Genomic DNA, 27,763 nt, shown 5'->3' on the forward strand with positions numbered 1-27,763 from the left:
GTTTCCGCCTTATTGTAATTGCCTTACATAAAGTGTAATTGTTGTATTCAGATTAAATACTATGAAGTGACAAAAGTTTTTATTATTTGAACACCTGCGCTTCTAACCGGTCCACAGAAACATGTTCATGCATAAAACTGGTCCCTGGTTCAAAAAGGGTGGGGACTGCTGCCCTTAGGAATGGAATAAGAAAAGAAAAGAAGGGAGGCAGCCCCGACTATATTGGGAACTTAACACATTTTACATGGCGCTCATAAAAAAGGGTAGTGTTTTTAGTCAATAGGAAGATGAAATTTGGTGCTGAAAGCAAATAAAAAAATAATTGCAAGAAAAAAATGGATGTGGACCATTTTCAGATCATAATTCTTTTTTCTCTCCCTTGAAAAAGAGGTTTTTAATCTCAATGGTACTTCCCTGGTTAAATAAAGGTTAAAGAAAAGAAAAAAAAAAGAATTTCCCTCCATCAAATAGAGTTACTGAAAAAAGGCTCACATTTAGTCCAAACAGATTTAACTCACTTTAAGACATCTTGGACTAATTCATTTTGAATTGAGGTTTAAAATTCAATTTAGGTTTAAGATTAGTGTCAGGATATGTTTACCATGGTTAAGGCTTTAGAGCCAGGTACAAGAGAGTGTTTTATGCAAGTAATGAGTGCTACGAATTCAGTGCTTGCATTTATATAACGACGAGCTAGTTAGACAGATAATAGCCCAGAGAGAGAGTGACAGATGGGTTGAGACAAAGAGACACAGAGAGAGGGGCGCGCTGACTTATAGTGACGGACTGTTCAGTCGGAAGTCACAAGACTGCATAGCCCAAAATTCTCAGCACAGGTATTGAAACTAGTGTAAACAAGGACACCAAAAATGGTCAAATCAGTGATATTTCCTCTCTTTGAAGTAAAGTATACGCCACAAGATTTAGACATGGTCTATTTTGGAAAGCATCGGAGTCGCCTCCTAGGCTTTGAAGTCGGGAACTGATAAGTAGGCCTAGTCAGGTATTGGCAAATAATTCTTTGAGTAAGTGAGGGAGCCTGAATTTTCATGGCATTTTCTTTGTCATTAACTAATAGAAGAAAAAAAAAACAGAAATTCCATGCTGCCCCAATGCTACAGCATTAAAGTCATTGAAGACATCTCCATGGCTGATATCGCCAAAGTCATCAAAACTCATCAAAACAATCCTCTTCCTCTTCTGTTCCTTCAGGCTGCTCCCTTCAGGGGTCGCCACAGCAAGTCATCTTCCTGTATCTAACACGGTTCTCTGCATCCTCTTATCTCACACCAAGTAACTTCATGACCTCTTTCACTAGAAGTAAACAGCGTTGCTCTTTTTCTTTCTCTTTGTTTCACAAAAACACACACGCCTATATCAAATACCATTAAATACACATCTGTAGTTTAACTTACAGCCTTTTTCGGGTGGAGGAAAGCGTCCTCCCGGGCCATACGCGTAATATTCAGTTGCCATTTCAGCAGCAAAGGAGATATTTTTGAAGCCAAAAACGGGTACGCTTGGGCAACTGCTGCATTGCAACGAGGTGGGATTAGATCGAGTGCCTCCGTCCAGCAGTTCTGAGAAGGCTTTGGTTTCTCTGGAAAAAGCTGTAGCTCACTGAGGGAGCATCAAAGTTACACACTGCAACCCATGACCATTCAGGGGTCTGTTCACTTTTCAGTGTTCAAAACATCATTAACTCTTTATCAGTGTTATTCATTGCATTAAAAACATAATATCTTGAGTGACTATTTGGAATTTGTGATGTTGAGAGAGAATATTTAATGCTTGTCTTTTTCTGCAGGCTGCTCTTTCTCATTTGAAGTATTGAGCTCACTGATAAATCTCCCCATGCTATTTATTTTCTTTGATTTTGATTCTCTTTGCTCTTGTCTGATATCACGCTGGCATAAAATAAGACATTTTAACATTTGTATTCCTATCTGTGAACTTTGTTGTGAATAATTTCATGTAGGAAGTTCTATTCTATTCTCTAACCAAACTATACACTCCAATCATTGTCCTTCAAACTGCTCGTATGATTATGGTTGCCAACTCACACAATAATTTCTGTAAAGAGATGTTATTGCTTAGATCTCCAAATGCATTTTGGGCACTTTTAGTGCCACATAATAAATACTAGGTCATTTGCCAAATTGGTTGGTAAGGCAGACTTCTTTTGACCCTTAACAGACCTAGATCTCTGCAACCCACACCTACTGACAAGAGAGAAAAATACATTTTTCACCTCCTTTTTCCAGTGAGCTGTCTCTTTAGAGGCTCAACAGCTCAGACCACCTTGAATGTGTTAGAGTCAAAGTTAAAGCAACTTCTCAGCCTAAGCAAAGAGGTTAAAGTGGAATGGACTGAAAACATGTGGTGTGTGTGTGTGTGTAGGTTTGTCTATGGCTGCATGACTTCTGTTTTTTTTAATTGCTTATTTATTCATTTGGTTTGTTTAAAAAATGATAAACGGGGTACCTGTTGACTCATAAAAATATGTGATGTCCATCATAACTGAAGATGCTTTTGAGAGGTTTGATTTGTGTGTGTGTTTGTGCGTGTGTGCAACCAGGACAAAACTGGACTGACTGAACCAACACTGTCATTATCTGCACCCTCATTCTATTTACCCCTATGCAGGCTATTTTTATTTTTATTTTTTTAGCATCAGTAGACTTATAGTCGTAATAGCATGAGTAGTTTTCGTATAATAATAATAATAATAATAATAATAATAATAATAATAATAATAATAATAATAATAATAATAATAATAATAACCACAATAAATTATAAATAAATAAATGACCCAATAAATTATTATTATTGGTTTTATTATTATTATAAAACAAGCATGTGACGGTAAATTTTCCTCCATCCACGCTGGCCTATTGGAGTAGCGCACTGCGCAGCCAATCAGAGCCGCGCACCGCTGCGCTCCTAATCGTGGATTAGCCACAATCGACTGCAGTCTGCAGCTCTTTGGAGGACAGGGAGGCTGTCACTACTATTCACTCCTCTCCTTTTTCTTTTATTATTAGCTATCTTGGATTTAGCAGCGGGGGCGAGTGTCGACTGCCTCCCGCGCACCTTCGGATCTCAGGTAAAGGTGCGGCGATTCGGCGGGATAATGAGGTTTTCGGAGCCAGCGTGGAGGCTGCGTTTGTAGTTCAGGTAGGAGTGGATCGGTGCGTTCGCTGAAGCCACCCACCGTCGTTGTACAACCGCGAAAGCGTCCGCGTTTCCCATGTTCAAGACGGCCAACTACCCCGCGGTGGACCCCGCACCCACCATCATGCACGGCACTTGGTTTGCCACGGGGTGCCGAGAAACCATGCCCGTAGCCGTGGAGAAGCCTAAGAAAAAGACCTTCAGCTTGGCCAAAATCATGTCGTTGAGCAACAAGAAGGCGCACGGGAACCAGCCGCACTACAACAACAACATGCCTTTTACGATCCCATGTCACATCGGCAAGGAGATCAAGCACATTTGCAGCAACTGCAGCCGCGGGAACGCCGCTCAGGAAGGTGAGTGAGATCCCTCGGTAGCCCTGCGGTAACTGGCGCTGCCCTCCATGCTCCATCCGCTGCGCTCTTCTCCAGTGTTTGGGGGATATAATCCATCTACTATCGGTTCTCTTCGCTCGAGCAGTCATCCGGATTGTTAGTGTTTATTCTGTGAAAGCTACAGTCGGATGTGTTTATGGGGAAACTGCCTGTGGCTGCCTGCTTCACAACTATCTGGTCGGGAGTTGCTACTCTATGCTCAATAGATTGATGGGAAGCTCTCCATTTTGGAGAAACTCACCCCCGCACCTTTAAATTACATTTAAATGGCATGAATGTGCAGGCTTCTTGCATCAAGTGCTTATCTACCTTTGGGTCATTACATCATCACTCAGCCATCTTGCTGTGCAAAAAATGTTGTAATTGATATAAGCCACATGGGTAGTGCAGGTAAATCAAATGCAACACGGCCACCAGAGTGTCATAAAACTGACCACTTGGATTATTAACCACTATCATCGCACTCGTTTCTCATTGGTCCCATTTTGGCTCAAGATTGCAAATATTGAAGTCATGCTCCCAAATCTCATGCTTCTTCAGTTTGTGGTTTCTTTTGCTATGATTTCATATTTGAACCCCTGCAAACAAGCGCTTCCTTTCACTTCAGAAAGCCAGATTTTTTTTCTTTTCGAGAACACTTCAAAAGCCGATCTCAATGCATTTTACTTGAAGCAGTGCACATGAAAAGTGTTAGGCTTGCCCTGTGAGATGTTGGTTAAGTAAAGGGCAGCCTTTCTTTGTCTGCAGCCCAATTAAGTCATCATCATCAGTCTATGAAAGCATGGTTTCTATTTGGTTACTGGATTTTTTTTTTTTTTTTTTCATTTCTTTTTTTTTTTTACCTGTGTTTACTAGCTTTTGGACCTGTAATGATAACATTTACTCCCACTGGATTCAATTAGCATTGACTGTCGAGTTATTTATAAAGTGATGTGGTGTCAGGATTGCTAAGGTTGTTGGGTTTGAGGCACCAGATGCTGCAAATAATGGACCATAGGAGTGATTTTCACTGCATTACTGTCACATTATTTACCATTCTGTCTAGGATCTGATTGGCTCTGCAAATTGATATGTTGGCAAACACCATGATTGGGAACATGAATTATTATTTTAAAAGAAGGACCTGTCTGACAGCATGCTAAGGGTGATGGTCTGATAAAATGCTGTCTAATTTACCAACATTTTATTGTGAGCCATACAGGGCTCAAAAAAGGAAATATAAAGGAAATTGTTTGGTTCTTTGTTGGTTGTCAGGCTATTCAGCTAAAATCCAAACTTCCAGGAATTGATTAATTAATGTCTTGCATTGTCTTCAGCGTGATCCCCCCCCCCCCCCCATCTCATTCATCAATTGTTGCCTAGCAGAGACAAAAGTAAATTAATTAATCAGGGAAAAAAATGCTGTTTAAATTTAAAATTTAAATTCCCCTTTCAGTATTTAACTACAAGCTGTATTTCTGTTTAGTTTTGGAAAATTGTACCTCTTGTCTTTTGACATGTGTTTTGGGCCAGTACAGCAATTGGCCCCACAGTGGATGTATCGGAAGGCAGAAACAAATTCTAACACAAACAATTGAGATTGAACTTTTCAATAAAATGTTTTTACCTGTAGCTAATTCTTCATCACTCCATTTATTTCAGTCTGCTTTACGAGTATCAAGTATTCCCAGACACTCGCTTCAAGTCCCAAGTCATTAATCATTTTGTAAAGCTAACAACGCAGAGTCGACAGGAAAACTGATGTGTTTTCATCTTTTGTGGCTGTTTGTTACACTTGTATTAATACATTTGCCAATAATGACCTGAAAAGGTATGGAAGTAGTTCACTGGCAGCCAGAAGGATTAGTTGCATTTATAATAGTTGCATTTAATAGTTGCATTTATGACCAACAAAGTGGCTTGTTGTCTGTGGAGGTTCTTGGTCATCCGGGTCATGGTGATTTCTTGTCGAAATCTTCATGTCTTGGCAACTGGACTTGAATGTCTTCACTTGAAGACGTTTCACCCCTCATCCGAGAGGCTTCTTCAGACTTGTTGAAAGAAGGAAAGAACGGTGTGTTTTTTTAACTATGTCCTAACGTGTGTGTGAGCCACGTAAGTTGTAGTTTAGAGTCACTATCCTCCTGTTTTCCACCAGAGAAATGCAAATATATAATTTAAAGAAAAAAAATTATCCACTGAAAATCCATCCGAACACATCTGATTATACATTTGGTGAAACAGCATCACAATTTGACAACTCAATGAGTGACAACTCAATCTTCCTATCATAAAAGTGCACCAAATAGATATTTATGGTGTCAGCGTGTAATTTTCGACCATTTTTAGTTACTTTCCCAGATTGGTCTGATTTTCTTCTTTGCAGTCACTGCAGTGATTACGTGGACAACTTTTACCACAATGGGCTTTGACCTGTATATGCATTGCAATAAGCGTTCTCTGTTTTTAAGTCGTGCTGTCACTTTAAAAGATGCTCTAATTCGTACATGAATTGAAAAAAACATTTTTTTGATGTCTCATTTTAAACAATCATCTAATGGGCTGGTCTTTGTGAATATTTAAAGAAGGGAAGGAAGTTTTCGCCATAATGAGGTGCCTCTCATTTTCATAAGTGGATTTGGTAGTCCTCTGTAGAACACTCAGTTAAATGCAACCTAAATGCTAATCTCCAGTTCTTGTTTTTTAAACTTCTCCATCTTTTTCCTGTCTTGCTACACTTTTAGCTTCACAATATGAACGGATGTACAGTTTGACCAAGAAGAAAAACCACACCACGTCGTCAAATGGATAAATGAAAGGAAATGTTTTCTTGATTCTTAGTCAGAGCCAAGAGTATTTGCAACCTCAGAAATATTTCAATGCTGTTACAAGTTCATTTTTATCTAATAGAAGTTACGTGTATATGATCCATGCAGCAGAAGTACATTGCATCACATTGCATACAATAATTCAGAGATTTTTTTTCTGCAGTGATAATCTTTAAACACCTTTAAGTTACACTATATTTTTCTGTAAAGGCATTTCCTGGAGAATACTGAGAATAGTCCCACGATTTGGGTTTTCACAAGACAAAAAGTGTCTGCTGCATGCTTTGCTTTTTATTTTATGTCATTTTTCACCAGAATATCACCACGTCTGCTTCCTTACTTTAATGGGATCACTCTCGATGCTCCTATGTTACAGCTGAGGAGGTAGAGAGGCTGGCCGTAATGCGTTCTGAGTCCCTCGTCTCCGGCGCCCACACTCCACCCATCCGATGTCGGAGCAAGTTTGCCACACTGGGACGCCTCCTCAAGCCCTGGAAATGGAGGAAGAAGAAGAGTGAGAAGTTCAAACAGACCTCTGCCGGTACATACTCCATTTTTTTTTTTTTTTTTTAAAGATAATTTCAGCCAAGAAACTAATGCAGATTCCACCTATACTTGTGAAGTACTGTTCTCTGTCTCGTTTTGAAAAACGGAATTCACTGTTGCTCGACATATGTCCTCGGTTTCGGTCTCTAGAGTGATCAAAATGCAGCAGATTGAATCAGCAAAAGTGCAGCTTTGGATTTTCATGTACCGAGGACTCGAGTAACTTTGATCTTGCAGTCCAGTGTTGTCAGGGGCGAGTGAAGGACATGCTCTCATCAGATGCGGCTGCATTTATTTTTCTTGGCTGACGCATCGTGAATTCCGTTGTCAGCCTGGTTGACAGGAGCTGGCTTTGTCAGACTGCATCTCCTGGGTTGGAGGCAGAATTTTGCTTTTGTTGAGGATGAGCAATGCACAAAGAACTGCATCTTGTCTCACCAGAACAGGGCGTTCTGATACTGCAGCATCATTAAATAGCATTAAAAAAAGCATCCCAGGAAAAATTTGCTGCATGAAGCAGTCTTTTATTTGAACATGCATGCTATGAAGTCCTCACTGCCTCTATAACGCCTGATTTTGTCTGTATTTTAAGTATTATATGAGGGATAAATGTGGTAAACCCCATCATCTCCCATGACTTGCCAGCAGCACAAACCTGTTTTGTGCTGTGATAAACCTTTGGCGAATGCAACTTTTACACCCAGACCTTGACTGTTACTGCTCCCAAATATTTATTTTCATCTTCGAAACATTTCGCAATGATCTCATAAGTTGATTCTTGAATATGCTCAATGAATTATACTATAGCCAAAGCTAAGGTTTAGCATTATACTCACTACTTTTCGATTTTCTGTATTTTAAAATCCAGCAGTGCTTTATGACACGATGACCCAGCCTATTCATTGAGTGGTGCGGTCATTTATGACCGCACCACTCAATAAACCAAAATGGACAACAAACTGATTTTTTGTTATCTGATGTTACAGTGTCAATATAAAGTACAACTGAGTCACAAAGCTCATTTGACCCCATTGTTGTCCACTTATTTGTATGCATGAAGCTGTAGTCTCCAAATTTATTGTTTGCATTGTTCTACGCAAAGCTGATCTGGACAATAATTCACAAGTGGCCTGTGAATGAAATTTCTGCATGGTTTTGAAGTGCTGCAGCTGCAGCTGTTGCAGCTCAATTTCTCAAGGGCCTTCAAGGCTTAGGCAGGTGTTTTAATCACTGTGGCCCGCTGTCACATCATGTCCAGGGAGACACATTGACTCAGAAAGTCCCAAATGTGAATTTCAACGGGAGTTGGCATCTAAGGGGTCAATTTTCCTTTTTTTTTTTCCCCCCATTGACCAACAAAAACAAGTTTTGTTTTGTGTTGAGTTCTAATAGCAAATGTAGAATTGTAAATGAAAGAGGGGAGGAAGGGCAAGTCAGCCTTGCTGCGATGTGCACCATGGGAAAGTTGGCACGGTGATCTACTCCCGCACACAGCTTTGTTTACAAAACTGTTTTGCATCTCTATTTTCTTAACCTTATTCAAGTGCTTTTGTGCTTGAATATAACTCTTTCTTTAAAAAGGACATTTCATTGCAAGTACTAGATTTCACTGTAAGTCCAGCCAAAATATTCTCTGCTTAAACCAAAAACAGACCTCTCAGTCACGTAAACACGCAACCTTCTCTTCAGTGGGTAAAGTATAATTGCAATACTGTTTGTAGTGTAGTCATTGAAATCATATATTTTTGTCATACAACGAACTTGAAAAGGGAATTGCATTTCATTTACATGGATTGATTGAAAGGCTAGATCTATTCAGTTAAGAGTGAAACACAACAGTCGTGCCTGCTAATCATTCCTTTCGAAGTCAGTGAGCAGCTAAGAATGCGGTTATATCCTTAAAAGAGCTTTTTGCTGAAATAGGGTAAGATTAAGTTCCATTCACATTGTACCAGTTCAGTAATTTTTTTCAGTGTTGCAAGTACAACTGCAGAGGATGTTCATCCACTCCACCGCGCTCAAATACTTCAGCTACTTTTTTTTATCAGAGTAAAAATTCATAAAAGGCAGAATTTATCTGCCTTTTCACTGACTCAAAAACAGTGCTAGTGTTTTATTTTTGTTCCATCAAAAAACCATGGGCCAAGGTTACTTTTACAACTTCTTAGACCATATTTATTTACTATAAACTATATATTTTAATATAGTTTATTGGTTTTATTTTTATTGGCTATTAGTTAACATTGTTTTATGTAAATATACAAAATGTAGGTGTCATGGTATTTTTTGAGTCCCCATAAGTTTTTGCGACAATTTTAAAGTAACATTTGTCTGTATTTGTATGTATTGATAAAAACACAAACGTTCACACATTTCTTTATAAGCAAGATGGTGCTTTTATCACAAAAAAACTTCACCTAAATTCATAGCTCAAGTTTTGTCCTGAATTTCAGTAATTGTACATTTACAACAAAATGTGTGATTGTTACATCTTTAGTCATTTGTTTTCGTTGAACACAGTGGAGAATTCCTCCACCTTCGTTCCCCTTGAAGCCGCAGTCTCCCGTGATGCCTTACTGTCGATTATGTTTCCTGTGTCAGCAGGGAACTATCGAGCCACTGGGCATGCAGATGTTGTCATTGGTAATTGTACATCGAGCGCAATAGCAGATTATGAATTTATTGTGAAACTAAGCAGATGAGGGTTAGCTCTCTAGAACGACACTCCTCAACTTCAGACGGAAGGAGGGAGGGCTCGACAGCTGGATGTCTCATGATGTTGTTTTGCAATGCTCAGTATGTTCTCGCTGTGAGCTTGTAGGCAAAGTGATTGCACTCGATCCAAGATAAAAAGAGCATTCACTGGGTAGCCACATATTCTATTTTAAACCAAGTAGATTGTACAATTCTCTGCAGTCTACTTAATGTTCTCTCCTTGATTTATCCATGGACCTCTGAATATACCCCTGTATACTGATAGTGCTATGAATAAAAGAAAATATCTTCAAATTCCTAACCTGCTGTCTGTTTTGGAGAGGGCTTGTCTAGTTGTATCCCATCCTAATTTTTATTTTATTATTACTTTTTTTTTTTTTTTTTTTTTTACTTTCATGCTTGTGCCTTTCGTTGATAAGAAGCCATGAAAGTTTTAATACATTTTTTATGAAGTGCAGGCCAAGAGAATTGCCTTGGTAAAAGCCTCAAGTTTGAGCTATTGAGCCTCGGGCTTGGTAGGATGTCTTCTGACTATCTGGGTCACTTTGCAGTGGAATATATTTTCCCTTTTAAAAAAAGAAACATAACTCAGTGCAACATTCCCACATCAATACGGGCTACACTCAGATATGCAGGTTTCATTTAATATGCCTTGAGCTACATCTCCCTGATGAGTGTGTAATCGTCTCATCTTGTAACTGATTGAGTGGCTGGAGCATTGGACCATGACATCACTTGGGCTTCTGCGGAGTGAACACAGGCTGTCCGTAATAGGGCTTGGTTTATATTTTAAGCCATTTTTCAAATGAATATATTGATGAAACCTTCTAGTCAAAATCTTTTTCTCGTGGCAACTGGACTTGATTTTCTTTCCTTGAAGATGTTTTGCCTCTCATTTGAGAGGCTTCTTCAGTTTGGATGAGAGATGAAACGTCTTAAACGGAAGAAAATCAAATCCACTTGCCACGAGAAAAAGATTTTGACAAGAATTAGCCATGACCTGGATGACTGAGAACCTCCAAAGACTTGATGAAACATTGTACCATTAACTCTCCTTTGGTATTCATTCACCAGGTTGTTTTTTGTAAACATGTCCCTGCTGTACCATTTATTTACAGAGTTAAAATATCCTACTTCAAACTGACCGATAATACCAGTGACCTATTCAGGTTTGCTGATGTGTGATCACTGTTATGCAGTTGTTTTGTTCAGCCCTCTGTGATGAAATCGACACACAATCCAACTATACCTGTGACTTCTGAATCATCCGTCCACTGACTTGTTCCAAAAAATTTTTATCAAATACTTGTGGTTTCATTTTATAAGCTACAATACACGTTAGATCCAAAGACATGTTTTTGTTAAAACTTCTGAGGTAATGGTATTGCGTAATCTTGCACATCCCGTGGCACAGCTATTATGTCATAAAGCTTTGAGTAATTACTTCTCATTTTGGATGAAACAGCAGTATAATCCTGAGCATATTATAGCATTGCCAGACTGCTGTTGACCTTTAACCTGTAGTCTTCCCCCCTCTAGCAGGGAGACAAAGATTTTAAAAGATAGTTCTTGTTTTGTTTCAACTATGATTTAGTGAACAATATATACATATCTTTAACTATATTCATAGAAGATGCCCTTCCCTTAGTGAAGTAGAGTTCTTGAATTCCAGTGTTAAACTGCTTAATTTTCCAGTTACCGCTAGATGTGCCTTGAATGGAAAGACTAATAGAAATGAAATATTCTGAATAATAAATTTTGCATCTATCATCCATTATATCTAATCATACATTACCTTTGTACTGGTAAAAACAGAATTTGACTCTCTAGTTTATGTTTAAATGGAGAACATGTGTTCTCATTTACCCAGAAGCTAAACACAGTTTCTGTCTTTGGATCGTATTCCCACCTCACAAGACTTTTTCATAATTGAAAGTGCCACTGAGATGGTTGACAGTATTAATGGAGGGCCCTCTTACTAAAGTGCTGCAAATTGTAATGAAGTTTGACAATGCAGGTGCTGCTGGGTGAAACATGAGATACTCTATCTGAGTTGCCTCTTCAAGCCTGTGGTACTTTAGGAAATTATCAGGACTATTTGGATTCATTTCCAGTCCAGGAACTGTTGACCTGTGGCAACACGTTTTTGTTAGATCTATACTATATCACCCCTGAGATTCGATGTATAGTTAATTTTTATTTTCCTCTGAGAAATCTCATTGTGACGCAGTCCCAACGTAAGAATTCAAAGTAGCACCTGTGAATGACCACTGCCTCTCATTTCACACTATCTCTTAACTCTGAGTCGATCTTTATTGGCCATCTTTTAGAAAAAATAAAATAAAATGAAGTGTTACGTGATATAGAACATCTAGCATCCTAGAAGAGCTGCAAATTGAGTTGTTAGTTATAACTTTCTCTGCTTTTATCTTTGAAATTCAAATTCCTGCCTTGGAGACATTTATATGACTCTATTGGTAACCCAACATTTTGTTTAAAATCAAATTTGCTGTGACTAAGGGCAAGGAAAAGCGAGGTCTAGCAGATAGTATTTTCAGAGCTCTACACTGTACATGAATTGACAGAGAGCACAGCTGTCATCTGACTGAGGCGGGGCAGTGCTTCTGGATCACATAAAAAGCATGAGCTGGAGAGGCCTGCGGGGAGACTCCTGCTCCATGTGCTCAAATGTTGTTGCTGATCCTAATTTAACATTCTTAATTGGTTTCTATGCCGGGGTAGTTTGCAACAGCCAGCATGATTTCCAACTGCTTTCACTCAATGCACTGATTGAAGATGTTATGCGCTTTAACCTTTGAAACCTTAAAATAGAAACAAGCACGAGCTCCGGACACGCCACCCTGTGAATAATGCTTTTCAATGTGAAGTGTTGTTGGTGTATCTCTCTTCTTTAATACCATGTCATCTCTTTTTTTTTTTTTTTTTTTTTTTTTTTTTTTTTTGTTAAATCTTTTTTGTGTTAATGAAGGCTTAAAGTTTAGCTGTTGAGATGTAGTCAGATAATCTTTTATCTTTTAAAAACACAGGAGTTTGAACACAAGCTCCTTTTGAATACTGAATTAGAATGTGTGCACTGACAGAGTTTTTTGATTTTTGTCTTGCTATCATGACCTGGGTGTTTGGTGATAAACTCTAAAACATCTCAAAAATGTTTTGACATGATTTGCAGTGCTGGAGAGGAAGATGTCAGTGCGACAGAGTCGAGATGAACTGATTAAAAGAGGAGTACTTAAGGAGATTTTTGAAAAAGGTAAGCTACTGTACACAAGCAAAAAACAATCACATCATATACTGTATGTCTAATCCAATCACAAACTTTGTTCAATTTTTGGTTTGCCATGGTTACGTGATGAAACTGCAACTGTGGTCATGAATCTGCTGACTTTTTGTTCCACCCTAAGTAACTAGCGGTTTCTAATGTTCTCTCTTCAATATTTATCTTGGAATGAGATACAGTACAATCTTTTATTATGGTTTTGGAGACTGTGTATATATATATATATATATATATATATATATATATATATATATATATATATATATATGTATGTATAAACTAGGCTCACAGCAACGTTATACACGTTTTTTTAGAACATCAGTTAATTGACTCCAGCTAAATGTTAAGAGAGTAAAGGAAAACATTTTTTTCATATTTCATTATAAAATAAGAGTAAAACGAACAGTATGAACACTTAGTTACCATTTCATTCACGTGGGGAAAAAAAAAATCGCTTCAGCTTTTTCCACATCTTCCTTTCAATTAAAAGCCCTCGATATCAGGAATGTGTTGTGTCCATAAGTATTGATTGATCATAAATAATAAGCATTTGCTTGCACAACCTCAGGGGTATGAAAGCGCTATTGTTTTATCACACCATGACGGAGACACTGAAGAATTAATTATTAATTTTGCTGTGTGATACTAAAAATAGATATCGAGCTGGAGGAGCAGATCACGCACGCACACACACACACACAGAATCTCATTAGACTATTTTAGATTTTTAATCTACTTTTCTTAATCATCACCTTTGAATGACATGTAGTAGAATAAGAGGCAAATCTCAGTTAGAAGTGCAACCGTCCTTGGCTTTTCTACCCTTGGATTTTTTCCAAGGCATGATAACCAGAATAATGGTATGTTGGAATGGGATACCTCAGAGCTATCACAGTTTCCAAAAAAAAATTGACTGAGGTGAAATATCTCAGAGACAATGATCACAAAGTTAAAAATCCATCTCAGTCTAGTTCTTTTATAAAAACTTGAAAACTTATGATACTTGGAAACTAGTTGAAACATCATTGCAGACAAGAAGACACCAAATAGTGGTTGAGGCTAAGTTGCTCTCAAAAGCCTTTTATTGTAAATTTATTCAGAATTTGTTCTGGATTCATATCAAGCTTCCAATACTCTGTCTGTGCTATATTGTCCTAGAGCTGAAACATGTATCACAAGCCAGTTGAATCTTGCTCTCTGGTCTGCATTTAAAGGATGTACTATAATGTTGCCTGAATTAACTAAAAATGTTTTTACAAGTGCATTCAAGTGAGAAGAAAATAACCTTTTTATACTGAACAAAGAAAACTTATGGTATGACCCAAAAAATGCCTAAGAAATGCCTGGTAGTGGAATAAATTTGACATCAAAATTCGGAGAATATGTTGCACGGTGGCCCAGTGGGTTCCTTAGAGGAAGAAGGTTCCTGGTTTGATTCCAGCCGAGGGCCTTTCATTGTGGGGTTTACACGTCGACCCCTTGCCTGTGTCGGTTTCGTTGGGCAAAAAACATGTAGGTTAATTGGTCTCTGAATTCCCCAGATTTGTCCCTGTGATCGGCTGGCAACCAGTCCAGGTTGAACCCTGTCTCTCGCACGATGACAAGTGTGATACCATGGTTACAATCCAGCTGACTAAATATTCGTGAAAAAACTGATTAAAAAGACCCTGAAAATTAGATGATGTTAATGCAGCTTTGTAATTCGGGAGATACAAGTGTCATATCTGTTTGAGAATGCATTTTTTCTTTAAATTGCATTAGTGCTGTGTGGGGAGAAAAAAAAAATCAAAATTTACAAGTATAAGTAAACACACCATTTTGAACGTTTGACCTCCCCACAAATTTTCTGGCATGTGCAGTAAAACTGTTTTTTTTTTTTTTGCTTCTCTATTAAGCAACAGTTGAGTTTCGATCATCAATGGATGGCAGTGTCTGTACTCAGGAGCCTTCTATCAAGTCATCTACGGTCCTACCCATCAAGAAAACTGTCACCTACCCAGGTGACCTTCAGGATACCCCAGCCAAGCCACCGCTCTATCACAAGCAGCCTCCTGCACTCCCTCCAAAGCCTTTCTCTCGGATCCCAAATCATAGCACAGGTCTGTTTTACGAATTGAATTTTTAAAACATCTTCGTTTCTGCCAATATCGTTAATAAAATTAAATTTAACAGCAGACAAAAATAACTCATACAATAGTAGTCTGCATTTTTTTTTTTTTTTTACGCACAAGGTATGACTGCTCTGAAAATATTTTAGGATAACCTCATCCCTGAGGGAGCAAGCATTTTTTGTTTTTGTTTTTTTTTTTGGAACAACGGCATCTTAGAATGAACACAACAGAAAAGTGCAAATAAAACAGAAAACACGACAATGGAGTATAAATATAGATCAACACACGGAGAATAAAGATGTGTATTTGGGATTAGTACACGTGTGTGCGTTGCTACACATGTGCAAAGGATTATAGTAGTCTCATTAAATTCCCCTTTGGTTTGGTCAGCTGGGCTATCTCTGTCTGTCACTCTCAATCTGTCTATCAGAGCAAAGTGGCATTACCCTGGCCTAATTCCCATCACTGTGCGCCATGTCTGAGCCTTATGAGCTTTGTTTGTCTATCCTAACATAAAGAATGGAATAGCAGTTTGACTAGTAGTGAGTATAAGTGAGTTTCATGGTTTTCTGTTTTTTTTCTTCTTTTTTTTATTTCGAATTTAGATTCTTGTCAACCAATGAAATTGCCCTGTATGCCCAGTGGAAAGCACTCGCCGCCACTGCCTCCCAAGAAAGTAATGATTTGTGTGCCTCCGGGGGGACTGGACTCCACCTCCCCCTCTCCATCCCCTATTCCTCTGAGCACTCTTTCCCAAAAGTGTGCCCTCCCTCAAGGTTTGTCAAACCACCACGGCACCTTGCTGCCCTCTCAGCTCGCCGGTCTATCTGGTCTTCACTCGAGCCACGGTCATCCGCTCCAACTTCAATATGGCAGCTTGCAGCCACCCAGCCGCATCATCGAGGAGCTCAATAAAACCCTGGCGTTGTCTATGCAGAGATTTGAAAGGTTAGTCATCGGGTCGTCACATGTGATTGTCCTTGATCCCAGAAGTTATACTATGAACCTTGCTGGATTGTTTACAGAATATTGGGATGTGTGTCTGTCTCCCTGAATTAAGCAAGAGTTTAGGCTTCAACAAGAACCCTTTAAAATGATAGCTGTTGCTAAGACATCACAATCAGAACAATTCATAATCAACAGGTTGTATCCTGACTAGTTTTTTTTTTTTTTTCTTAATCAATTCGTCTGCCACTTTTAAACATATCAGTGTTATTTAGGTCATATTCTCCAATGTAGGGCTCGTATACAGGTCTAAATCAGCTCACTTCCTCATAGGGCAACATGGCCTAATTTTGAAGTAAATGTGTGTATGTGTGGGCACAGGCACATGGAGTAGGCATTCATCCAGCAGTTGGCCTGACATAACATGGTCAGCTGCTCTCTACAAGGGCCCGCTTCTTCATGTTTGGAGAAACGGGACAGGATAGCGGATTGAACATTATGTAATCTCTTACATTAGGATCTTGTTTTCACCAAAGCCATTGGGCCAGGGATAAGCAAAGTAGTGGTCCCAAGGCTTTTCACAATTAGTCTGAAAGCTAGAAATTGTTATATAATCGTAGCTAATCAAATGAAACTGAACTGATTATAGATTTATCAAATACCACTTGTTTGCAATTGATGGGCTATTTATTGCGTGGTTATGTTTTAGTACATTTCTTATCATGTATCTTGTTTCTTTACAGGTTTAATTTAACTTAGTTTGCATGTTACTTCTGGTCTCATGATTGAAATCCTACATTATACTTTGCGTCCCTTTTATCTTGCTTTTCTGTGCCTTCTGTCTTCGTTAAGAGCATTTGATTTACCAAATGTGGTTGTTTGAAAATAAATCTTTAACCTTCACATATATTCCTACCCCGGTATATATTTACCTCCATTACATATGGTCGTCTTACACAACCAAATGCTCTGGTAATGAAGACCTATAACTTTGAAGCTCAAATTTGTTTAAAAACCCGACACCCTCCCCTTTGACTTCCATCAGCTCCATATTGCATAGTAGTCAGTGTGCTCCTCTGGACAGACGAGAAATACCATCAGTCATCATTAACTATGAGGATGACAAGGAGAACATGCCCAACGAGTCTGACTACGAAGACCTGCCCAGCATGTATAAAGACGAGGACGATGTAGATGATGATCATGATGATGAGGACGATGAAGACGATGATTCCATCTTTACAAGTTAGTGGTTCCCGTTGAAGCACTGGTTAAACATAGCCTGTAAAGAATTAGAATGCATTTTCACATTTTCCTAAATTTTCCTTCACTGTATTGATCACTATATATATTTTTCTGATTGTTTGATCATTGACCCTTTAATCTCCTAAACCCCCCCAAAAATATATTCTAATGGTATCTTTTTCTCAGTGTTTTCAAACTATAATTTTGTTTTCAATCAAGTAGAGGTTATTGAGGATGTGTAAAATGCCAAACATATGTAAATTTTTAAATTCAGAACTATCTGATTTTGTAGATGTGAAAAACATCTGTGCACAGGTATGATGTCACGTTTGCTTGACTTATTCTGATACCCAGTGCAGTCAGCGTAACATAAAGTGTCGTAGTACACAGATGGTTGTTTGACCTTTAATGCAAGGACAAAATTGTGTTCGCTAAAGTGTATTCAGACACTCATCCGATACCTCTTGCAAAACAGATGAGATTTGCAAAGCTTTTTGTACCTCAGACTTCCAATCCTTATTTTCACATGAATGAAAGTTAGTTGGAATTGGTCACGTGTCCTAGACCTCACCGGACTTTACTGTAACTTTTAAGGCGCACTGGAACTAATACGAGACCTTAAATTTGCAGGACACTTTAATCCATCTTTTTACTTATTTGGAGTGTTCAAAGCATCACATAACATTTGCTGTTTACATCTATGTCTGGAGATTGCTGGATTCAATATTTTGACCACATTTTATCACAGAGGTAAACTGCTCGCATTTCCCCCGCAGGTAAATCATTCAAACTAATGGGAGGTGGGGGCAGTTTCAGACATTTAAAAAGTACAGTTAAATCATGTCAAAATACTCTGGTACTTCAGGCTTCAGAGACAGGGTTTGTGCCTGCAGCTCCTCATGTTGAATAATGGTGTCTTGCTTTAGGTACACTGGCTCAGAAGGTCCTGAGGAAAGACTCTCTGGCCATCAAACTGAGTAACCGTCCATCCAAAAGAGAGCTAGAGGAGAAAAACATCCTGCCTATGCAGACAGACGAAGAGAGGCTAGAGTCAAGGCAGCAGATAGGCACCAAACTCACCAGGTGAGACACCTGCATGTGTGTGCGTGTACACACACACACACACACACACACACAAATATGTTTAATAAACCTGCTTGGTATTGCAGTTGTCAACTCAACAGATTTGTTTGGGGAAAATGCTGATTCTTGGCAGCTGAAAAGAGCGTTTTGACTTACATTGAGCTGACAAATGCCCAATGTTCTGGCTAATGCTGCTGAGAATCTCTCTATAGCTGATGAAAGTATGAGACTTTTTTTTTTCACTGAAACGCTTTTATATTCTTTCATTTGTTCCTTTTCAACATCCGATAAGGATAAATGCTTTATCTTGGTGAAATGAGACTGTGAAAATGGAGCTGACCTAATTTCAGCAATGCATCACCCCTCCTCTCTTTTTTTTTCCTTCTCTAGTCTTCTCTCTAGTGTGCTCTTTCTCTCTCTGTCTCCTTTTTTTCCCTCTGCCTGACTTCCTCCCTCACTCACTGAATCACCGCGGTGATGCATGTGCCAAACTATCTCTACCCGACTCCTCCACACAGCTACATCACACCAGTCACCTCGCACCCGCAGTTTACACACATACTCAACACTGGTGCAGCATGTACAAAATACAGGGATTTGTATACATGTATTGAGATCATAAGTAGGAAAACAGACAAGATCAAACAACATTATGTTTTCCCCAAATGGATCAGAGGCCTCATTTGGTTTCACTCTGTTCTTTGAACATGACTTGCATATCTGAATGAAAGGAGATGTAATGAGGCGTTGAGAAGAGGCAGCTGGGAGTAAGGGTAGGAATGAAAGCCTGGATAGCAAAATAAGAAGGGATATAGAGGAAATATGATTGCAAGGGAGTGAAAAAATATTATCTAGAGACACTGGCAGAAGAGTAACTATTCCCCACTGTGACTTGAAGCAGTGTGTGTTCCCAGAAGGTCTGTATGATTTGCTATCAAGCTTCCAAAAATCTCTCGGTGTCCTTTTCATAGTGTTATCCAAGTCACAATACAACATCTTGTGTTTTTTTTTTCCTGTAGCATTTTCATCTCCTAACCATGTTTTGTGCCTGGTCAATCAGGATTGATTACTTTCGGAGGAGTCATTGACTTTGACTTAAACAAGTTAACAAACTGAACAATCAAGTAAATTGAAACTCAAAGTTATTAAAGAAATTGTTTTTTTTTCTGAAAAAATAGGTTATGCTAGAAATGGTTAAAAAGGCATTGAAACAAAGAGAGTCCATCAGTTCCTTATATGTATGTGTTATGCTGCTGTCTTTTATTTTGCATATTGTCCACTTATTTGCTGTGGGATCAAAACGTACTGGCAGATTAGTTGAATGAAGGAATAAAAATGTATTTCATTAAACCAGAACTCTTTTGCTGGAAAGAGCAATAGTCAATCTTTTAAGCCTATGCAATAGCTGATTTTCAGTGAGGCAGGCAAAGAATTAACTGTAAAATGTCCCACCGTATCACAGTAGAAATAATATTATTTCTTGAGAATCCATCCATCTGGATGGATCTGTCCGCAGCACACAGACAACCATTCACTCAGTCATTCGGGGCAATTTTCCCATTTTTTTTTTTTTCGAATTGACCTGCTGCATGTTTTTGGACTGGACACACAGACAACATGCAAAACAACACACAAAAAAGGTCCCCTTGTTGGAATCAAACCAGGGTCCTTCGTGCTGTGAGGCTGAAGCGCTAACCACTACGCAACCGTGCCGCCCTTTCTCAAAAAACGGAGTGCTTTATTTTTTTCCAAGGTTGTCTTCACAGCTGGACAGCACTACCGACAGGAGTCTTTAAAATTTAAAGGTTTATTTTTCCCTTTTGTAGTAATCTATTTTAATTAAAAAACACACTTTAAACACAATAGTGAACAACTGCAATGCCTCTTTAGGTGATCAGAACTTAGCAACTTATGCTTCATTCCAAATATTGTCCAATAGCGATTAGCCAAATGTGTTTGCCTATTTTTGTTTTTTGTTTTTTTGTCTTCCCTATGTCTGGAAGAAAACTTTGTACCAATTGAAATAAAAATAAAACCATAAATTGCAGATAGTGAACAATGGCATTTAAATGAAAAGAACACTCAGTTACATGTAAGTCCTTAAAGAAACACTAATTTCTTATCAATCAAGTGCCCGATGTTGAGATATTTTTGATTGCAGAAGACTCAGCAATCCATTGAAAACTGATAGATTTATGGCTAGTTTTGAACTAATCACCAACTATTTGGATAATTGATCAGTTGTGTGAAATTAAAATTTAAATTGTGTCATTCCATATCATCAGTTGGAGTGTCATTTCTATTACAGTAAGTCAAATATCTTTGTAATTTTTGGAAATCTCCAAAAGCCGTTCTGCAGTATTCTGTATCAGTCGAGAGCTCCGTCCTCCAGATGATCCAAATTCTCACTGGCGCCGTCCCATACAACAACGCGTTATCGAGCAATTATTCATTTAAAAAGGAAGGACCGGTGATCACGATGGAATGCTCTTTTGGGATGACTTAAATTAAGAGCTAAAATTACAACCGCCGGGGGGGTGAGGGGGGGAAACGTAAAAAAGCCTAATGATCTAAAATAATGGATTCTAAGAATCCAGATGGCATTCCACTGAATAGCTGCTGGGGACTGCAGCATAAGGTTGTCCTCTCAGTAAAGGATTCATTTCTAAAGGACGCCATAAATTGAAAATAAGAGGAACTATAAGTCATGCCACATATATACAGTTGAAGAATATTTATCTATCAGATGTGTAACGATGACGCAACTTTTGTTCCGCAGACTAAGAAATTTATGTTTCAGCTCCTCCTTTCCCTTCATGTTAAGTAAATATTTCCTGCACTCTTACCTGCGATTGCACCCTGACTATGGATGTATATTTTATTTCACCAGACGCCTGAGCCAGAGGCCCACAGCGGAGGAACTAGAGCAAAGGAACATTCTCAAACGTGAGTTAAATTTATTGAAAACGTCCTATCCTGTCAGTTGTTGTAGGCACCGTCAGCTCTGAATAGCTAATTTAATGAGACTTACCATATTTAGAGGGCAATTTTTGCCCACACAGGCTTTGTACAGTGCAACCAGTTGCGGGAGAGGTCATGCGATGTGAATGCTAGTGGCATTCCCTCTTGGGCTGCTTTCTCGTCCGTTGTAGGCAGGCAGCAGCAGGGTTCCCAAAGGAGCCCTGTCCAGAGAGACTGGTCTCGCAACAAAAACACACGCTATCACAAAGAAGCAGTTCTGTTGCTGGGAGCCTGCAACTTGCGCATCAAAGGGTGGTTTACCAGTGGCTGCTGCTCTCCCAGGGCCTGCATGATTGGAAGAACGCAGGAAGCAAACAAAAAATAAATCCTGGAATGTATGACAAGTCCTGCCCCTCCTCTCCCAAATTCTGACATGCATACAGCACCAAGGACAAACAAACAGGGATAGTTAATAGAGAAGTTTTCATTGGAAAGGAGCAGGATTGGAGATACAGTATTTGTTAAACACGAGGACACATGCAGAATGTCTACTGAGGCTTTTGCAAACTGGAGCAACATCCCAAAATGCCTCCTGTTTACTCTCCTTTTAATTTGCTCCTCTTGAGCTTGAGGCTTTTGTCTGGGTAATTGAGTTGGAACATATAATGTAGTACATTTCTGAATTTTAACAAGATATGAAAAAAAAGAAATCACACATTTTATTATTTCTTTCTAATCTATTTGAAAATAGGTTAATCATCTAATCATAAACATGAACCGGAGAAGCCTTGGATAACTTGAGAGGAACAATCATGTACCCCAGACACCCATCCCTAATGGTGGTTAACAGCCAATTTTGGAAACTATTTTGGTCTATAAGGACATTACCCGGTTTAGCATGAATTCATTGCCTGTTAATTGCCCATATTAGATCAGTCAAATGTGTTTATTTCCCTCATTGCTCAACATTCTGCCAGCCTCCTCCTCTTTGTTTGGAATCACATTTTAACACATTTTTTTTTTTGTTCACTGAAGCTCGCAATGAGCAAGAGGAGATGGAGGAGAAGAGGGAGATAAAACGGAGGCTAACAAGAAAGGTAAGGCCAAAATAGCTCCAAAGGTGTAAACTCACTTTTGATCTTGCCGCACATGGATAGAGTAAACTGTTCACCAGAATAAACAAATGCTGCGACAGTGACTCATCTAGTGAGAAGTCTCTTCAAGGACTGGCATTGTTGCTAGTAGATCTCCCCCAAGAGACACTGATGTCCTGATTGTCCTTGGTCTTCAGCATATTGGCTGCCAAATCGTTCGACCCCATAGGGAGGCGCTGAGCAGAGTCCCATCATTTTCAATTAAATAATAACACTTTTCCACATATCTGCACACGTGCTGTTCACAACCCCAAAATAAATCTGCTTGATATTACATTGCTGTTTACATTGTAGACATTTAAAAGACTTGCAACTTGCACCGAATTTTGATAAACAGCATGTAATCCTGTAGCTTGTTCCTTTTACCACCAGTGTATATGTAAGAACTTGCATGTTGTTGCAAATGTCCTGTACAGATAACAATTTGCTGCTGTTGTTTTTTTTAATACAGAATAAGCAATACTCTTTTTTTTTTTTTTTTTTCTTTGCATTTATTCATTTATTGGATGTTGGATATGGTCAAAATGAATTTCTTAAAATTACATAACGTGTGTCAACGAGTCTTGATTTATTTATAAATTATTTGATTTGAGGTATTTTGAATTTATGTATTTTTCTCTTTGTGTTTGATCATTTCTGAAACCAATATTTTGTAGTGTTTTTATACATTTCTGGGTGTGTTTTGTTTTAATGGTCCATATTTTGGCATAACTGTTGGTTGACTACAGTCCTTCACCAGAATTCCTGGAGGACTTCTTGGACCACTTATCCCTAAAAATCCCCCTCTCATGTGTTTATGGCATGCAAAATACTTAAATGCATCCTACAGTTCGTGTCTATTATTGTAAAAAAAAAAAATTGTGTTATACCAAAAATCTATATATCAAAATCTTTAAAATTCAGTACATTTACCTTGCCGTTCACAGTATTTGTCACGTGGAGGCTAGTGGTTTGTGCGTCATACTTGTCTGCCAAATATTGGTCTGGGACTGGCTTCACATGTTTTGGATGACAAAAACCTTGAAATGACATTTTCTTTTACCTTAACACACACTTTGATCAAGAATTCTGTGTGTGTAGGGGGGGACAACACACACACACAAACTCTGCACAATGCATCTTCTATTTTGGGGGCGGGGGGTTATTTCTTCTTCAACTCTTTTGGTGTTCTTGTCCTAGTTGAGCCAGAGACCCACGGTGGAGGAGCTGAGGCAGGCTAAAATACTTATTCGATTCAGTGACTACGTGGAGGTTTCCGATGCCCAGGACTATGACAGACGGGCAGATAAGCCCTGGACCCGGCTGACCGCAGCTGATAAGGCTAGTATCATTTTCATAATATTACGTTTCATTGACATAATCTTCATTAACCTCAGGATCCATGACTGCCTGCTTAAGAAAATATGAATATAAACTCCCACCCCGCCTGCCTCATATGATGCTATGTTTAATGCAGAACAGTAATGGAGAGTACATTGCGCTCCTTTTATTATAGCACGTTCCACCTCAGCTGCCTTGTTTCCCGCCTTGTGAATAAATACTCTACGGCTATCTGGCTGCCCAAGTCCCATGTTCCTTGCTCCTGACCTTTTAATGGGGTTTTGATTTTTATTGAGCTGCAGAGCCGAAGCCCTCCATTCTGTTGTCCTGAACACTTGGTCACACCTGAGAATCACTCATGTGAAAATCATGGGGATTCAGCATTTTGATTATGTAACCGCTCTCCTTACATAAGAGTAATCGGACAAGTAGTGCCTTAGGTCCCCTCGGCTTCACCGTTGCACTGCTGACATTATTTTTTCTTGTTTGAACCATCATCTTGCTAAGATTTGAATATTGCTTGTTTCCCCTATTTCACAAATGTCATTCCCATAGCATGAGAGGTTTTGTTGAGAAAAGAGGACATCACAAAGTCTGGTCTATTGCCAAACATGACATTTAAGTGGGGATGTAAAGTCATTAAAATGTGTATGGCTTAATGTTTCATCCCCTGGGATCTTTATTGTTTCAATTTCATAATTTGTCACTCCTTTTACCCATTGGCTATGATTTAATGGGAAGCGATGTGAATATATATCTATGTATATCTATAAATAGATAATGACATGAATCATCTTAAAATATTCAAAGAAAATAGATTTTCTGCAAAATATAAAAGGCAAGACTAGTACTTACAATTAAACCACGGTATCCAGACATTTTTGCACCGATGGCCTATTTTCATCTGTCTTTAGTCTCAAGAGACTGTATGTTGCTCAAGCTTTTCATCCAAGGACTAATAGCTGGTTGCATAGAATACCTATACATAGGATTAAATGTTCTAAAAATACGTAATAGGAGCTTGTAATTTATTTTTCTATTCTTGTCCTAAATGGATGCAAATTGCTGGCATCACTGCTACAAAAGCCGGGATGGTATAAAAAGTGAAAAATGTTGCTGTGGTCTGACTGCAACTAGGCTAGTTCTTTAACTGTTCCAGAGGTGATAATTGAAGCATCGTGTTATGTCAGTATATACCAGAATTACTCCTTTTTCATTGGCACTACTGATGCATGAAGCATGCCAAAAAGAGCGAAAGTCAAGGCGTAGAATTTGCTGCTTTTTTGTACTAAGCCTTTGCTGTCTCTCAATCCTCCCTTTTTTTGTCATGTGCAGGCAGCTATACGAAAGGAACTCAATGATTTCAAGAGCAATGAGATGGAAGTGCACGAGTCAAGTCGCCATTTAACCAGGTAACTGGGGCACTTATTTATTTGCATATGAAATGCAGGCATAATGATTGCATTATATATTGATTGGATGGAACCTTATTTTCATGCGACGAAGTGCTTCACACAAGCTACCTAAGCTGAGGTGCTGAGATACACTCCTTGAACCTGTTCTTGTATCTGGATTTCAGGTTTCACAGACCCTAGGAGACCACCACTGTCTCAAGCAGTGCCAGAACGGTACTGTCCTCCCCCCTGAGAACCTTAAGTGCTGGACAGTAAAATGGTAACCGTTTCTACAATAAGGCCATGTCTTCAGAAATGCCTTTTTCAAGACCCAAAACAACGGAGTTGGTACTACACCCAAGATTTAAACAACCACTGCTCCATCTACTGTAGTAGCACATAATGAGTCCAGTTGATTCTTAACCCTGGCTTGCCTGCCTCATACATCTCAAGCAGGAGCTCAGCTCCGTGGCAATCAGACAGCCGGGCACTTTTTGATTGATTGACTCCTTCTCTGTCTGAGGGCAATAGACCATTTTCTCTCTCGCAACACCAACAGACCTTCCTCTCTCTCCTTTCAGCATTGTTATGCTGTCACATCACTACCCCGAGACACAACCGCATGAGGATGCAGGGTTTACTGTTTGGAGGGCTCACTCTATCCGCAGGGGATCCATCTTTATTGAACCTTGTGGGACTCTGGAAATGGCTTTAATAGACACGTGTGAAAGAGAGAAGTCGAAACATCTGAATCATGTGCAATATTTTATTTCTTCGTGTTTCTGAGTCTATAGCACCCTCTGGAGTTTACTTTGTGTCTCACCTAGCCCCGTGTTACCTCTTTGCTCATACAGTACGTGCAATTTTCACTGTACTGACAATGTTGTCATCGAATTGCTAACTGTGAATCTGAGAGTTTGCACCGCACTCTCTCCAAATGTACATTTTGTTTATACTGAAGAATGAACGTAACATTTAAAGAAGAATCATGCTTGACAAAAGTTTCATTTGCGTCAGAATCTTCTATATATTTAGTGTAAAAAATTGCAGCTGCCAGGTATAGTAGAGTACCAGTGTGTGCAACAATTCTAGGTTTTATATTATTTTAATGAGTTTTTATTAATTTTTTTTATAGAGGCACTTAAATCATAAATTTACAATGTCTTGACATGTCCTTGCTCTTTGAGTTCATAGTCTTTTTTTTGGAGTTGATACAATGAGCAAGTCTCTTCACGATGGTATCTTTTAAATTTTGTGTTTGGAAATGAGTGTGCAATGATTTTTCGTTCATGATGTGCATTGTATTAAAGTCTTTACTTTTATAGTTGTAACGTCATAAGCTTTTAAACAAGCAATATATTTTGTTTGTGGAAAAAAAGGTTAAACTACAGGTACCTCCCCTCTCATTTTTACTCTTACACGACCTCTTTTCGGAGTTTTTAGTTTTGTTTGATACTCAACATCAGGACTACAGGAAGATTTTTTTTCCGAATATGTCTTGGCTGAGCCACTCAAAATATCTGCCTCTCATTTGAATAAGATGCGATCCAATCTCAGATCTAATGCACTCACAATCATTTAAACTGTTTCAGATTTTCGTGGATTAAATGAGCCAGGATTTTTAAATGTTTTTTGCCAAATCTTTTGCACTGTTAAAGAGGCTCACTTTTCAATGGTCATTGTTCCGGTTTGGGTTCAAGTGTGTAAACTATCGTTGGATGTCTGATCTGTGACCATGTTGTCTCTTTACGCAAATGGTCTTGTCACATGATCACTGATCCCACACCAGTATTCCAGTGCTCATAAGCTTTATGTACACAAAATATTTTTCTTACTTTCAACTGAATTACTTCTAAAACTGCAATATTTAACTCTTGTCAGTAGTACAAAAAGTAGTATAGTATCTGTATACAAAGGAAAATAAGTTCCCTTTATTTTCAAGGATATGATTAACGTTTGCAATTGAAACAGACTTTTTATGTTTTTTTTTAATGTAACAACGTCAGACTCCGAATCTGTATATAGATTGTTTCGCATTGCACCTGTAGCCACAGTCAGTGTTTCATTGGGTCATCTAACCTCGGAGACATGGAAATGTGGGGTGTTTTGTGTTAGAACCAGCGTCTGTATGATTCCAGTAACACACCACTGAATGTCCATCCACAGATTTCAAGCAGTAGAGCAAACTGAGAAAAACCTTTGTCCAAATGCACCCCTCTTCTATTTATCAGCTCTTGACAGTGAATTTGAGTCATGGGGCTGAAAACATGAGTGTTTCCTTTTTGCTGGAATCAAGGAACATGAATTCAGCAATAATCCGTTTCTTTTTACATGTTGATGGAGCAACCGTAACAAGTTCAAAAGTGTTGCTTTTTTGTTTTTTTTTTCCATTTTTAGAATAATGAATATCATGTACAGGATACATCTTACCAATTAAATTTAATTTCTGAATGCATTTTCATTGTTAACCTTGTCTTTTTTATTTATTAAAAACATTCAGATCTGGTGTGTATTACCGCTTCAGTACAAGTATTTCTACTGATATATATACTATATATATATATATACTCGATGGGGACTATAATCATATTTGTATTTCTGTACAAAAGATT

General features: G+C 38.6%; 1 protein-coding gene across 3 annotated transcripts in view; it reads left to right on the forward strand.

Moving 5' to 3' along the window:
- LOC147218898 (phosphatase and actin regulator 1-like) overlaps positions 1-27,603 on the forward strand; it is a 49,777-nt gene extending 22,174 nt beyond the window's left edge. Inside the window, exons 1-12 of one of the 3 annotated variants that reach the window (XM_086172036.1) lie at positions 2,990-3,533; positions 6,756-6,920; positions 12,831-12,911; positions 14,834-15,037; positions 15,655-15,997; positions 17,040-17,239; positions 18,166-18,322; positions 21,213-21,268; positions 22,319-22,380; positions 23,617-23,761; positions 25,097-25,169; positions 25,337-27,603. In XM_086172036.1, the coding sequence (XP_086028162.1) occupies positions 3,254-3,533; positions 6,756-6,920; positions 12,831-12,911; positions 14,834-15,037; positions 15,655-15,997; positions 17,040-17,239; positions 18,166-18,322; positions 21,213-21,268; positions 22,319-22,380; positions 23,617-23,761; positions 25,097-25,169; positions 25,337-25,352 (1,782 nt within the window). In that variant the 5' untranslated portion in view covers positions 2,990-3,253 and the 3' untranslated portion in view covers positions 25,353-27,603. Of the gene's footprint in view, positions 1-2,989; positions 3,534-6,755; positions 6,921-12,830; positions 12,912-14,833; positions 15,038-15,654; positions 15,998-17,039; positions 17,240-18,165; positions 18,323-21,212; positions 21,269-22,318; positions 22,381-23,616; positions 23,762-25,096; positions 25,170-25,336 lie in introns of those variants that run through there. The other 2 variants (XM_086172037.1, XM_086172038.1) reach the window with 2 other exon arrangements.
- Positions 27,604-27,763: the final 160 nt, after the last annotated feature.

Source organism: Fistularia commersonii, chromosome 25 (assembly GCF_037954325.1).
Source record: "Fistularia commersonii isolate RoL2024-O1a breed Wild chromosome 25, RoL_Fcom_v1.0, whole genome shotgun sequence".
In the NCBI taxonomy this organism is placed as follows: domain Eukaryota; kingdom Metazoa; phylum Chordata; class Actinopteri; order Syngnathiformes; family Fistulariidae; genus Fistularia; species Fistularia commersonii.